The following is a 16,121-nucleotide window of genomic DNA, read 5'->3' on the forward strand; positions in this document are numbered from 1 at the left end:
TACCCATGAATACATGCTATAGGACAGCACAGCTCATCGGGTCACCTGTCAGAGACATTACATGATCAATAAAAGGTAACCAGGCTTCAGTAAATTTAGAGCCAGAGCCTTTGAGAGAGTGTCTTATTTTTTCCAGTTTCATAAATGAAAGGGCGTCTTTTATCCACTGGGAGTGAGTGGGTGGGTGAGGGTCTTTCCAGCGCATTAGGACAAACCGCCTGGCCAACAGCGTAAGAAAAGCCACCAGGTCAACAAAACAGGGTGACAAGGAGTGACCGGCTGGAAGAATCCCAAAGAGAGCAGTCAGTGGGGACTGGCAAACTCTAGCATTGCAAACAACTGATAGAGACTCAAAAATAGTTTTCCAATATGTTGATAATGCAGGACAGGTTAGAAACATGTGAGTGAGATTAGCTGGGCCCGATTTGCATTTTACACAGTTAGGATCAGTGCCTGGGAAGATTCGGGCACGCTTACTCTTTGACCAGTGCACTTCACTCTATGGACCACTTTACATTGAATGGTGCAGTGTTGGGCGCAGATTGAAGAAGAGTGGACGTGCCTGAGGACGGACCTCCACTGTTCCTCATCAATCTCCACACCAAGTTCCTCAGACCAGACCACACGAAGATGATCAGATGTTACTTTGAGAACGGAAAACAGTAGGCTATATATTTTGGAAACTGGTGACCAGATTTTCAAAATAAAAAACTGGGACATGCGTGGTTTGGGTTGGTTGGGTTGATGGGGAGAAAGAGGCGAGTGTGCTTAACGGCCTCTGACCAGCAGCTGTCCCGTTGTACTCCCCTGTTGCAGACGGTGCTACTCGTATACGGAGGTGTCCAAGCGTTACCGTCTCCCTCCTCCGTTGGTGCGTCGGGGGCAGGCGTGCTGCATCTCGCCCAAAGGGATGTGGTTCTACCGCGTGGTGATCCATCGGGTGCTCAGCTCGTCTCAGGTCGAGGTTTATTACGTCGACTTCGGGGCCATCATGGCGGTCCAGACCTCGCAGCTCAAACTCCTCAAGTGAGAGAACGGGGAAGACAACACAAATACACAACATCTGTATTCAGAAACACATTTAAATACAGTTTATGTGATGTATTAAAATAAACACAGCCTTTACTCACAAACACACGGGTCAAATACGGGATCTGTGATGTATTAAAGGTCCAATAATACACAAAACTGATTCTTATAATGTCAATACCTCCTCAAAAACAGACCTGGAGTTGTGTTTTGTTTCATTCACACATGTCTGAGTAATCATCTTTTATTAGTCTGTCTGCACCTCCAAAACTCAGAATGCTCTGTTCAACCTTGTGATGTCATGAAGTGGTAGTCTTCAAGTGAACAGCTCCTTTTTTACCTGTAGTTCAGTAGAGATTCCAGGGATTCCATTAAGAAGTTGCTGATTCGATACGTATCCCGATACACAGGCCTCGATATACCGTATTTTCCACACTATAGGGCGCACTCTTAAGCCTCCAACCGCATCAAAAAACGACTGCGCGCCCCACAATCCAGAGCGCCCCATACACGAATCCACTCAGGCGTCCCAGCACGACTTCTGTGAACTACAAAGCCGCAAACACACACGGAGCAGACAGCGACCGCGCGGCGAAACACACCCACAGACGCACTCATCACTCCACGCCGGTGAGAAACAGAACGGAGGAACGAACCGAAAAAGCGAGCGCGATGTGCCGCTTCTAGACACAACTGAACAACTGAGTCACTGCGTACACGCCGACAATCCGTTGGTCCCAGACGGCACCCTCCCTACACGCCACAACTGAACAAAGCCCAGAGTCACCGTGAACGAACAAACAAACAAAACCACTCACCCATCACACTGTTGTGTTTCCTTTAAAGTCCCACGTGGTTTATTTGTGAAAAAAGTTCAAAAACAGACCATTCTATGACAGTGCGCCATATAATCCAGAGCCCCTAATAGTGCGGAAAATACGGTAATACATTTTTCGATACAGTGCACTTTCGAATCAGCACGATTCGTTACAATATAGTATTTCAAATCGATTCGATACTGTTCTGTGAAAAACAAAGGCTAAATCATGGCTGTGATACTAAAAATCTACAAAGTCTGTGCAAAGTTGATGTGAAAAACACCCATTTTCTCATCAAAACAATGATAATGTCAACACAATTGTAGCTCTTAGACAAAATAATTTAGTCAAATACACCTAAAATTATTCTTGGAGCTATATTGACACAGCCTATGGAACCTTTTTTATGCGACACCTTTGACATTTTCACTGTTTTGATGATTAAAGTGTTTGTGTTTCATGTGAACTTTGAACAAAAAGTGGTTTAACAAAGACTTTTAGTATCACAGACATGATTTAGCCTTTATTTTTATTGAACTGTATCGAATCGATTTGAATTATATCGTATTGAATTGAAAGCTCACTGTATCGAGATATGTATCGTATCATGGCCTATATATCGAGGTATGTATCGTATCGGCAACTTCTTAATGATACCAGCCCTAAACGATACGATATTGGGGTAACTGCGGGGTCTTAAAAGTCTTAAAAAGGTCTTAAATTTCATGTTCCTAAATTAAGGCCTTAAAATGTCTTAATTATGTTGTTCAAGTCGTATTTTTTTCATAAAAGGTCTTAAATTTCATTAGGTTATATTTTGTTTACTCAACTTGGCTGCAGTGCAACGTTAAATGGAGGGAGGGAAAAAACAACAATATGAAATCATGTTACTGGAATGAACGTCTAATTTGGAGTATTCACAAACAATATTTTTGTTTCTGGTGCCGGCGGCAATGAATAAACAATCAGTAGAGTGGAAGAAGACGTTGGATGGATCATGGGGAAGTGCAGGTTTAATCCACAGTGGCTCTTAGATTCTAGATACAGCGCTGTAGTTGGCTGTAGTTGGTTGGTCATTGTTAGAATTGGATCTGGTGTTTTCCGCCCGCATAATGAGTGCGATGTTGGTCTTCATTTTCATTTAAGTGGTCTTTAAAAGGGCTTAAAAAAAGTCTTAAATTTGGGGAAGTCAAACCTGGAGATACCCTGGATTAGGGATGGGCATTCGATGAAATTTTCTTAATCGATCGTCGGAAGAATTAACGATCGATTATCGATTAATCATTAAAGTTTTTATATTAAAATGATCATCATTATTATTACTATCTGCACTACTAATCTGCATAAATAAATTCAACTTTACGACATATAAACTGTAATCACTCTAGAGCCACATCAGCTGTTTGACATTATAATGTGTTTAATTCAGTTTTGTTCAAATCTCACAGAAACAAAACTTAAAACAGCATCGCTAATTTGCATAAACTCAGTGAAGATAAAACTGCAGCTCTTGTGTCACTGATGTGGTTCAGTTTCTGTCGGATTAAAAGACATGACTCAGGTGAATACAGGTCAGTGTGACCAGATTTGTGTTTGTCAAAACCAGGACAGCGTACGGGGGGAGGGGGGCGGGGCCTCGTCATCCACATTGAGCGACTCTCACCTGGAAAAACTTTTTCCCACTGGACACAGAAACATATGTGCTGCTTTATACACTGTGCACATGGACTCACACTTGTCCCAACGCAACGGAAAGTGTGGAATTTCTTGTACAAATCATCGTTAAAAACACATTTGTGCTTTGGTTCGTTACAGACTGACCCACTGTTTGTGTCTCGCTCCTTCTGATGCAGAGACACATGTACACACCTGTTTGGTCACACTACAGCAACCTACATTCAGTTTGTCGATTAAAATTAACGTAATCGATGAAATTCTTAATGATCAATTATCGATTAATCGACTAATCATGCCCGTCCCTACCCCGGATATATTGATATTTCAATTTTTGTGCACACGCATAAGGATGAAATAATCCAAATGATTCTAGTGAAGGTGTATGGAGTCTAAAAACACAGTGGAGCCCTTCCTGTATCGCCCCATGACCCCCCATGATCCGAAGGTGGGGTTTGTGTATTAAACATGTGTGAATGAAACAAAACAAAACTCCAGGTCTGTTTGTGACATTATAACAAAGATCAGAAAATAGAGTAATATGGGACATTTATTAAAATAAACACGAACTTTACTCACAAACACAGAGGTTAAATACGGTTTATCTGAAATATTACAGACAGTATTATAACGCAGAGTTCTGGTGTGTGCTCAGGTCGTGTTACTCGGTGCTTCCCGCTCAGGCTGTGCCCGCTTCACTCGTCGGAATCAAACCAACAAACGTGAGTCGGAGTCGTCTTTTCTCACTGTAGCAGCCTTTGCTGAATAAAAGTTCATACAGACAGACGAATGTGCCTTTTACATGTATTTATTTGCCACGCACATAGTCACCGTAAGAGCTAAAAACAAATACCGTGATTAATTTACATCAAAGTCACAATATATTTATAAGTCATATCAACATACAGCAAACAAACACCTTTTTTCCCCGATATATTACTTGACAGATTCTGTTTTTAGTTAAAGTACAACAACAGACAAGACAATAAATCAATAATAATAAATCAATAATAATAATAATAAACACAAAAGAGAAAAAAAACTAACAAAAACAAATTTACGTAAGTGAGAAAAAACTGAAAAAAAGAAAAGAAAATTTAATAATAATTTAATAATAAAATGAAAAAAAAAAAAGATATCATTGGATGGTAAAGCTGTTTAATGTCACACTGTGGAACATTCCAGGCAGCGCAGTGACGTATCCACAGTGTTGGGAAGGTGACTTTTAAAATGTAATCCCCTACAGATTACAAATTACATACACCAAAATGTAGTTTGTAACATAATCCATTAAATTACTTAAAGTGAGTAATGTAATCTGAATACTTTGGATTACTTGATATTGTCATGCGTTTTAGTTTAGTTCTGGTTTAGTTCTAGTTTAGTTCTGGTTTTAGTCCTGGTTTAGACCTAGTTTACTTTTAGTTTTAGTCCTAGTTTAGTTTTAGTCCTGGTTTAGTCCTAGTTTAGTTCTGGTTTTAGTCCTAGTTTAGTCCTAGTTTAGTTCCAGTTTAGTCCTAGTTTAGTTCTAGTTTAGTTCTAGTTTTGCCCTGGTTTTAGTCCTGGTTTAGTCCTAGTTTAGTTCTGGTTTAGGTCCTGGTTTAGTTCTAGTTTAGTCCTAGTTTAGTTCTGGTTTAGGTCCTGGTTTAGTTCTAGTTTAGTCCTAGTTTAGTTCTGGTTTAGGTCCTGGTTTAGTTCTAGTTTAGTCCTGGTTTAGTTCTAGTTTAGTCCTAGTTTAGTTCTGGTTTAGGTCCTGATTTAGTTCTAGTTTAGTCCTGGTTTAGTTCTAGTTTAGTCCTAGTTTAGTTCTGGTTTAGGTCCTGGTTTAGTTCTAGTTTAGTCCTGGTTTAGTTCTAGTTTAGTCCTAGTTTAGTTCTGGTTTAGGTCCTGATTTAGTTCTAGTTTAGTCCTAGTTTAGTTCTGGTTTAGTTCTAGTTTAGTCCTGGTTTAGTTCTAGTTTAGTCCCAGTTTAGTTCTGGTTTTAGTCCTGGTTAAGCCCAAAATGTGAAAACAGGAAAATCCCGCCGTGTAATCCATTTATTTCAACGAAGTAACTGTAATCCAATTACCACTCACTGAAACAGTAACTGTAACTGAATACAGTTACTCATCATTTGTACTCTGATTACGTAACTTTGGTACATGTAATCTGTTACTCCCCAACACTGCGTATCCATAGAAACAAGCAGGTGATGACCCCCCCCCCCAACGAAAGCACCTTTTCACAGCAGTTTTTAAGATGACGTGATAATAATGGCGACACTGCCCCCTCCTGGTCTCTAGCATCAATAATAACTCAACTCCAGCTGAAATTGTGTCTTCTCGTCCCTCCTCTCCCTCTGCGTTTCTGTTTCAGGGGGTCTGGAGCTCCGAGGCCACGGAGTACTTCGAGAAGCTGTGCTCGGACAAGAAACTAGTGGGCGCTCTGGACGGCTACAGCGGAGACGTGCTGCTGTTGTACCTGTGCGACACGAACACGGACCAGGACCTGTACATCCACTCGGCTCTGCTGGAGAAGGGCCACGCGACGCCCTGCAGCCTGTCCGTCAGCGCCGCGGTAAATATCTACTTGATACGAAGTGAAAATTAAACTTATCAAAACTAGAAACTGGAGTGAGCTGGTATCGATACGGAAAGAACATTACGTAACTAATAATTATTTTGTGAATTGATGGTAATAATACCGTGGGCCAACACTAGGGATGCACCGATATCACTTTTTGAAAACCGATATGAGTACGAGTATAATCATTTCTATACTTGCCGATACTGAGTATTAGGGATGGGCACGATGAGTCGATTATTCGATAATTGATCATTAAGAATTTCATCGAGTATGTTCATTTTAATCAACAAACTGAATGTAGGTTGCTGTGTGTATCGTGACCAAACAGGGTCTGTACAAATCCGTGTATCATTCCTTCATTCGTTTTTCAATATAAAACCAAAAATAAGAAAACGAAAAAAGAACAGTTTTCTTCGTTATTTGTCTCCAAAACCAAAATTTAAAAAACGGATAACGATTCGTTTTTTCAGTTTTCGATTTTGTGTTTAAATGAAGAATGGAAAAAACGGATAACGGCCGTTTCCTGTTTACGTGACTTGTGTGACGGCGATGCCGGACTTTTGCACCACATACGGACTGAATCAGGACGGATCCAGGTCTGAGACCAGAGCGGGACTGAGACCGGGACCAGACCGGAGGCTCAGAGCCCACGGCAGGGCCGGAGATCGAAGCTGAGGCTCGGACCCCGTCGAGACTCGGAGTCAAAGCTCGGAGTCCGCTCTGATCTCGGTCTGGTCCCGGTCTGTCCCGGTCTGGGTCCCGGTCTGGTCCCGGTCTGTCCCAGTCTGTCCCGGTCTGGTCCCGGTCTGGTCTCGGACCTGGATCAGTCCTGGTTCAGTCCGTATGCGGTGCAAAAGTCCGGCATCGCCGTCACACAAGTCACGTAAACAGGAAACGGCTGTTATCCGTTTATTCCATTCTTCATTTAAACACAAAATCGAAAACTGAAAAAACGAATCATTATCCGTTTTTTCATTTTGGTTTTGGAAACAAATAATGATGAAAACTGTTGTTTTTTCATTTTCTTATTTTTGGTTTTATATTGAAAAACGAATGAACGAATGATACACGGATTCGTACATGTGTCTCTGCATCAGAAGGAGCGAGACACAAACATTCGGTCAGTCTGCAATGTACCGAAGCACAAATGTGTATTTAACGATGACTTCTACAAGAAATTCCACACTTTCCGTTGCGTTCGGGACAAGTGTGAGTCCATGTGCACAGTGAATAAAGCAGCACATATGTTTCAGTGTCCAGCGGGAAAAAGTTTTTCCAGGTGAGAGTCGCTCAATGTGGATGACGAGGCCCCGCCCCCCTCCCCCCGTACGGTGTCCTGGTTTTGACAAACACAAGTCTGGTCACACTGACCTGTATTCACCTGAGTCATGTCTTTTAATCCGACAGAAATTGAACCACATCAGCGACACAAGAGCTGGAGTTTTATCTTCGCTTAGTTTATGCAAATTAGCGATGCTGTTTTAAGTTTCGTTTCTGTGAGAGTTGAACAAAACTGAATTAAACACATTATAATGTCAAACAGCTGATGTGGCTCTAGAGTCGTTACAGTTTATATGTCGTAAAGTTGAATTTATTTATGCAGGTTAGTAGTGCAGATAGTAATAATAATGATGATCATTTTAATATAAAAACGTTAATGATTAATCAATAATCGATCGTTAATTCTCTCGACGATCGATTAAGAAAATTTAATCGAATGCCTGTCCCTACTGAGTACCGATACCGATACTTTAACCCCCACCCCCATGAACATACGAGTGTGTTTACATGCACATCAGTGTCCCGGTTATGGCAGTATTCTGGATCTGCTGTTTATGTGTATAGATCTGTGACGATAACAGAATTTGCTGGACGATTAATTGACAAAGAAATTATTGCTATAAGCGATCATACTGACATTTTAAGACCAATTTCAACTATTATAATGACCATGTAATAAAAATGCAAATAAACCCTTTCAAAGATCAATAAACCTTTCTAAAGAACATTTAACACAGGAACTGTAAAACAACCAAACAACAGGTCTAAATAAAATAGACTTAAAATTAAAATATATATATTATTAAGTCTCTAACAAAATTGCCCTTAAAAGTGATTTTAATCATTGACTTGCATAAGAATATTGTGTCTCGTCTCTCTGTGGCTGCTGCTGTTGCCTCGTCATGTTGGTCTTGAAGTGTTCATATTAACCCGCGACACAGGATCCTATTTTGCTATTTTGTCAGTTTATTGATCTTGCAAATCAATAAAATCTGTCAAAGTCCAAGTTTACATTTAGTTTATCTCCTCTTGTGAAATCAGCACCTGATTTCAGACCTACATGTGTTTACTCTGTATTACTGTTAAGTTTTCCTCGTGTTTCTTCCAGCTGCGTCCCCCCGTCACACCTGTGAGTCTGTACCTGGGGGAGGGGATGGTGGACCTGCCCGAGCCTGAGTTCACCGAGCAGCCGGGACCCGCCCAGGTAAGTCCATAAGTCTGTGTTTAGAACGAGAGCCCGTATAAGAACAAGAGGAGAGCCAAATGTTAAAAAAAAAAAAAAAAAAACATTTCCGCATGTGCACGGTTTTGCAATGTCCAGTGACACAAGACCTTGTCCCATCTCCAGTGTTTAGAGCACTGTTCTGTTATGTCCCCTCAAGTCTCCTTTTATTTTTCTGTGTATGATTCTGAAATATGTACTAGGGGTGGGCGATATTTCGATATTTTAAATATATTGAGATAGTTTTTAAACTCGATATGGATTCTGACATATCGTATATATCGATATAATGCTTATATTCAATTCTGATTTCACCGCTTCGCTTGTTTACCTTCTTTCTCGTCACCTCTGCGCGTCCCCGCCTCCCTGATTTTATTCTCTCATGTCTCCTTCTCTCCTCACTATCGCCGTGAACGCCGAAAATTGGTGCCAGTGAAAAGCTTCAAGCACCACGAACCTTTTCCACCATTTACAGACAAAACCATCAGCAGCACATCCTCATATTCCACCGAGTCGCGTCCTTTAGTCCGAAAGAAGCTTAATGAGCTGAGCTGCAGGAGAAGTGCACTGTTTATGCAAATGAGCCATGCACTTAAGTTTAGTTTCTGTAAAATGTAAACACACGTGCGCAAAACTGCATTAAACTGCATTATGTCAAACGGGCTGATGTGGCTCTAGAGTCGTTATGCTTTATATATTGTAAAGTTTAGCAATGTAAAGTTTATTTATGCAGAAGATTTTAATGAATAATCTGCTGCAGTGTAATTTGTACAATAGTGTTTGGAAACGTTGGGTTTGATCTGCAGTGGATTGTGGGATTAAACCTCAGAGCTCCTCACTGCTGGATAAGAACATGGATCTATTAAAATAAGGAACATCCTGAGCTTCTTCTGCTGAAGGAGTTCATGGTTCTGTTTATGGTTTGGATAACAGAGTTAATGCAAAGATGAGCTTGAGTTGAGTTGTTTTATTTATGAATGAAAAGAAGGAAATATGTATTATTTATTTCATTTTACAGTTAAATTATTATTTATGTAATTAGGTTTTTTTGTAATCTTAAATGTTCCTGTATGAACTGCCGACCTCTGACACTTTAATAAAAAAAAAGACCTTGTGGAATTTGGCAGATTTGTTTTTGCAGTTTTCAGTTTTAGAGGGTTATTTTTTCTTGAACATAATATCGAGATATATATCGTATATCGAGATATAGCAAAATATATCGAGATATATTTTTTGATCCATATTGCCCAGCCGTAATATGTACTGTATTTTCCAGACTATAAGTCGCTCCGGAGTATAAATCACACCAGCCAAAAAATGCATAATAAAGAAGAAAAAACATATATAACACTTGACAATAAGAGACTAAGAACAGACATTTCATCTCGTAATGTGTATATGTCATGTAGTAATAACAGTAGAAGAGAGAAGAACAGACTGTTAACGTCACATATGAACAGTTCTTCAGATAAATTATAACATAAACAACAGAACAGAACAAGTTTAACAAACTCTCCATCTCACTCCAAATCACTAAATCCATTCAGTTCTTCATCCTCGGTGTCACTTCTGAACAACTCTGCCAAGTCGAGCTAAATCTCGCTTTTAGTCTGCGATGAGCTTTTGTTTTTTTTGTTTTCTTCATTGCAGTTAAAGTTTCCTCCGCTTTTCTCCAGTCCCACACACGTTTCTTTGCTCACTCCAAACTTTCTTTCTGCTACTCGATTTCTGTTTTCAGCTGAATATTTCACGACTTACAGTTTGTTAATCTGCAGAATATGATTAACAGTAGGGTGACCAAACGTCTGTTTTTCCCTGGACATGTACGTATTTTGCATCATGTCCTGGGCGTCCGGGTTTTTTTTATAAAGTGATGCAAATGTCCGGGTTTTCAGTACCGTTCATTGGGGCATTAAACTGAGCGTCTCTCGTAGCATCTGTGACTCAGAAGGAGCGAGACACAAACAGTCGGTCAGTCTGTAACATACCGAAGCACAAATGTGTATTTTACAATGACTTGGACAAGAAATTCTCCGTTTTCCGTCCCGGTCGGGACAAGTGTGAGTCCATGTGCACAGGTTGTGAGGTGAGAGTTCACTGGTCCCTCGTTTATTGCAGGGTTACGTTCTAAAAATAACCCACGATAGGTGAAATCCGCGAAGTATCAACTTTATATTTTACAATTATTATATCTGTTTTAAGTCTGTAAAACCCCTCACCACAAACTTTATACACTTTTCTCACACAGGACAGTTACAACACTTTTTACATCCTTCTTAAAACTTATTGCTGCTGTCGTCCTTTTGTTATTTTCCTCCTTCTTTATGTAATGAACTGAAGATTCATTTATTCCGTAATGGAGTCTGCAGCGCAGAGTCCTGCATGAGTCCATTTCTGGAGACCTGCAGTACAACACCGCACCCGCCAGGACAGGACCGCACCTGCCTGTTAACCCTAGATTATATCAAGCTTTTGCACTGCCTACACCACGGACTGAACTAAGACCAAACCAGGACTAACCCAGGACTGATTCCAGGACTGAAGAGGAGGACTAATCCACGACTGAACTAGGACAAAAACCAGGACTAAACCAGAACTGAAACAGGACTCACCGTCAGGACGGACTTGGAGGTGACCGCAGGAGAAAGGACCGGCTCAGCTCCGCACATCACGGACGTAAACGCGGCAATCGCCGGCGTTCTCTCTCTTAAGTCCAAGATTAGTCCTGGTTTAGACCTGGTTTAGTCCTGACTCACACATGTGTAATACACAATACGCTTTCATACACTGTAAAAAAAAAAAAAAGGTGACCTGCCCCCTTTCCCCCCAAGGTGTCCGGGTTTTCATAAACGGAAATATGGTCACCCTAATTAACAGTTTATCACCGTTAGTGAGTGGGGATTCGTCTTGATGACTCGTATGTGTTAAATGCAGGTAAGTGTGTAAATGACGAGAAAAAATGTGTCAAACCTCAGTAGCCGGACATCCAACTTATAGTCTGAGCCTGAAAAATACTGTAATTTATTGTGTTGAGATCAGGTCTACTTCTGTCTAAGGCTCATCTCTGCGTTTGACTTTGTGTATTGTTCCAGTTTGGAGGTCAGTGTCTGATGTTGGTCCATAAATTACACGGTGACCAAACAGAAGCACTTTTAATGAGCTCAGATATTTATTCCACGGGTGATGAACGGACCTGAGCTCAAAGGCCACTGTGTAGTGCAGAGGAACTACAAAGTACGAGAGGTTTAGCCAAAAACTGGACTTGAGGTTTTGTTCATTGCCAAGTTTCTGTGAGCGTTGCCTTGCATCTCCACAAACCCGAGGTGTAACATTTGTATTTTATTATGTCGGTGATGTGGACGTGAGTTTCTGTTGTACTGATTTATCTGTTTCTTCTCAGCAGGAGGAGGAGGACGAGGAGGTTCCAGGTCTGGAGTTAATTGAAAACAGTGAGATCGTCTGTCCAGTGCAGGTCTCTGTACCCACATATTTATTGAATATACTCAATTTACAACATTAGATTAATTGTTTTATTAGTTTAATCTTAAAGCTCTGTCTCTGGGTTTGTGATCAATAAAATACTTAATATTTATGTGCAGATTATTAGCACTGATGCTTCAGCCTTGTACAATGCATCTCTCCTGCTAAGGTTAATGTAAAAATTGTGCGCTGTCCCTGTCTGAAATAAATAAATAAATAAAATAAAATAAATAAGACAGAGGGGCGTTTACAATATAAAGGTCCATTCATACTGAAGCGTCAAAAAAATGCACTGGGCGCCTTTGCATTTGAGTTCAGACGCCCCCAACCCGCGTCTTGGACATTGTGGACGTCGTAGAAAAATACTTGATGCTCGTCCACGGCGTTCGTTGCCCTGGAAACAAGTGCCCGGTCCTGGTCTCGAATGATGGCAGGTCACGTTGAGAGAGAGACTTTAGTGTATTTATTACTTAAAACCATCAGCGGAGGTGATCGGCTCAGCGGCTGCAGTGTGTTTATATTTATACTCCACTAATGACACGCTAATGACTAGGGATGGACATGATTAGTTGATTAATCGATTATTGATAAGTAAAAATTTCATCAATTACATTAATTTTAATCGACAAACTGAATGTATGTTGCTGTGTGTCGTGACCAAACAGGTGTGTACATGTGTCTCTGCATCAGAAGGAACGAGACACAAACAGTGGGTCAGTCTGTAACGAACTGAAGCACAAATGTGGATTTAACGATGATTTGTACAAGAAATTCCAGGCTTTTCTGTTGCGTTGGGACAAGTGTGAGTCCATGTGCACAGTGTATAAAGCAGCACATATGTTTCTGTGTCCAGTGGGAAAAAGTTTTACCAGGTGAGAGTCGCTCAATGTGGATGACGAGTCCCCGCCCCCCTCCCCCCGTACGCTGTCCTGGTTTTGACAAACACAAATCTGGTCACACTGACCTGTGTTCACCTGAGTCATGTCTTTTAATCCGACACAAGTTGAACCACATCAGCGACACAAGAGCTGTAGTTTTAGCTTTGCTTAGTTTATGCAAATTAGCGATGTGGTTTTAAGTTTTGTTTCTGTGAGATTTGAACAAAACTGAATTAAACACATTATAATCTCAGATGGATTGATGTGGCTCTAGAGTCGTTACGGTTTATATGTGGTAAAGTTGAATTTATTTATGCAGATTAGTAGTGCAGATAGTAATAATAATGATGATCATTTAGTATAAAAACGTTAATGATTAATCGATAATCAATCGTTAATTCTTCCGACGATCGATTAACAAAATTTCATCGAATGCCCATCCCTACTAATGACACTGGTTTAGTCCTGGTCCAGTCATTGTCCAGTCCAGGTCTTTCTCTTTCTTCTCCTTCTTCCAGCTAATAAAGTCTTTTAAGTCACTGAATACTCATCCCTGATTGATCGACGCAGCACATCCAATGCCAAAAGTTTTTGACTTTTGATGCCGATGCCCTGGACACGTGTCCGGAGCACTGACGCCTGACGTCACATTCACGCTGCGCTGATGCCTGAAGACGCGCCACAAAAAAGCAACACGCCCTAGATGCTCGTCCACATAGACTTTGCAGATAAACTGGACGCCTTGACACTGCGATCTGAACGGACCTTAACCCATGAAGGAAAAAAAATACATGTTTTTGTTTACAAGAATAAAGTCAGGTGTCCTGCCTTTGAACGCATGGACCTTGATAAATAAAATAATTTAAAGCATTCCTTTCATCAGACCTCATATTTCTTTTCTTAAATTGGTCAATTTTCAAATTTTGTTGATCTAAAAAACATATACCGTATTTTTCGGGCTATTAGGGGCTCTGGATTATAAGGCGCAATGTCATTAAATGGTCTATTTTCAAACTTTTTTCACAAATAAACCGCGTGTGACTTTAAAGGAAACACAACAGTGTGATGGGTGAGTGGTTTTGTTTGTTTGTTTCGTTCACAGTGACTCTGGGCTTTGTTCAGTTGTGGCGTGTAGGGAGGTGCTGTCTGGGAGCGCTGGATTGTCGGCGTGTTCGCAGTGACTCAGTTGTTCAGTCGTGTCTAGAAGCGGCACGTCGCGCTCGCTTTTTCGGTTCGTTCCTCCGTTCCGTTCCTCGTCGGCGTGGAGTGATGAGTGTGTCTGTGGGTGTTTGTCTCTGTGCGGTCGCTGTCTGCTCCGTGTGTGTTTGTGTGTTCTGCCGGTGGTGCGGCTTTGTAGTTTACTGAAGTCGTGCTGGGACACCTGAGTGGATTCGTGTATGGGGCGCTCTGGATTGTGGGTCGCGTGCAGTCGTTTTGGAGGCTTAAGAACGCGTCTAATAGTCCGGAAAATACTGTAAAAACTTGCCTGGGACCCAGAATAGACACCTCTTTAATACTTTACAAAGATATGAGTCTGGTCACCGCTGAATCTCTGAAGTTCAGATTGGAGTGATTGACAGGTGGATCGGCCAATCAGGGACATGCACTGATTTCTGTTGAATCAGTGTACGAAGCATTAAACCCTGTTAATCTTGGGTGTGAATGTGAATTTGTTTGTAAATGAAGGTGACCAATGAGCTCCTTTGTTTCACATGCGTCACCGAAATAAACAAATCTGATTGGACGGTCTCGTTTGGTTCTGGCTCGAGGTGCGACAGAGGGACGGGGGACCAGAGTAAATATACAAATACTGTATAAATCTGTATAAAAATTTGCCTGGCAACAGTAAGAAAGCTTTTTTATAACATACCTATAAACATTTTAAATCTGTGCTCCAAACCATATACTTTTATTGACAGAAGATTGGCTGTAGAGCTCTGCATTAAAACGACCCCTTAACGACAAACCGTTACAGAAATACTTTTGTCAGCTGGTGAATAAAACGCTGTGTGTGGATTTCCTCTTGTTGAATCTAAACTCCTGTGTCTCTGGTTTCAGTCCTCTGTGTTGAACAGTCTGCTGACCGAGCAGACTCTGGCCTGTTCGGAGCTCCGCTGGGCCCTGAAAGATGAACTGCCCCGTGTGGACCCCCCCACGTCCCCCTCCACCCGCCTGCCCCCCCTGGACCTGATCCTCACCCAGACCCCGCCTCCTCACGGCGCGACCAAGGACAACAACAATGTAAGGGACAGTAGACAGGAGTGTGCGTCGATCTGTAGAGAGCACGCTGAAGAAACACTGTGATACTGACAAAAGTGACTCAAAATGAAACGCTGGTGACATGTTTAGTTTCCCAATAACAATATTTAGATCATTTCACAACAATCTAACACAGAGGTGGGCAAACTGCGGCCCTTTAATCTTCTTAATCCGGCCTGCCGAACTTGATAATATTCAGTGTTTTTCAAAGTAACTTCAATAAATAGTAAATATCGTGGGACCTGAAAGACAGATATTTTGTTATAATGCTTTGTGATGATTTTCATTTATGCGATATTTCAATAACATGGGATATATTTTCTACATATCCCATGTTATTTTTTTCTCTTATGAGGTGGATTACCAAAAAACTCCATCCATCTGCTCCCCTTTGTGGCCCTCGAGTCAAAAAGTTTGCCCACCCCTGGTCTAACAGAAATGTGCTGAAGCTGTAAGCAAAAGACGTGAGGGAAGTTTAGGGATCAAAGGTGAAATTACTGTAAAATTACATACTGTATTTTCCGGACTATAAGTTGCACCGCAGTATAAACCGCACCAGCAAAAAAAAAAAGCACAGTGAAGAAGGAAAAAAACATATATAAGCCGCACTATATGTCGGAAATTTATTTTACAAAATCAGAGACCAGGAATCGACATTTCCTGTGTAAAGTGAAGTTGTAGTAATAAGAATAGAAGAGAGAACAACAGACTGTTAACGTCACATATGAACTGGGGATGAGACATGATTTTCGAATAGTCGAATATTCGTCATACGTGCAAATATCAAATAGTAATTTCGAATAAAGACGTTTCCTAACCAATATTTCATGTACGGCATTCGGCCAGAAGGTGGCGCTAACAGACTGTAAAACTCCCTGTAGGTAGACTAGGCCGAGTGTAGAGGCTGCTCCGGA

At 41.1% G+C, this 16,121-nt stretch overlaps 1 protein-coding gene across 1 annotated transcript in view; it reads left to right on the plus strand.

Annotated features, from left to right (window-relative positions):
• The window catches only part of tdrd5 (tudor domain containing 5), a 51,957-nt gene extending 36,705 nt beyond the window's left edge, over nt 1-15,252 (plus strand). Inside the window, exons 10-15 of the mRNA XM_055165260.1 lie at nt 817-1,026; nt 4,177-4,243; nt 5,878-6,078; nt 8,477-8,572; nt 11,991-12,062; nt 15,007-15,252. Of these exons, the coding sequence (XP_055021235.1) occupies nt 817-1,026; nt 4,177-4,243; nt 5,878-6,078; nt 8,477-8,572; nt 11,991-12,062; nt 15,007-15,252 (892 nt within the window). The remainder of the gene's footprint in view (nt 1-816; nt 1,027-4,176; nt 4,244-5,877; nt 6,079-8,476; nt 8,573-11,990; nt 12,063-15,006) is intronic.
• Nucleotides 15,253-16,121: the final 869 nt, after the last annotated feature.

This window comes from Boleophthalmus pectinirostris, unplaced genomic scaffold (assembly GCF_026225935.1).
Source record: "Boleophthalmus pectinirostris isolate CB_2022bp ecotype Guang Dong unplaced genomic scaffold, ASM2622593v1 HiC_scaffold_7, whole genome shotgun sequence".
In the NCBI taxonomy this organism is placed as follows: domain Eukaryota; kingdom Metazoa; phylum Chordata; class Actinopteri; order Gobiiformes; family Gobiidae; genus Boleophthalmus; species Boleophthalmus pectinirostris.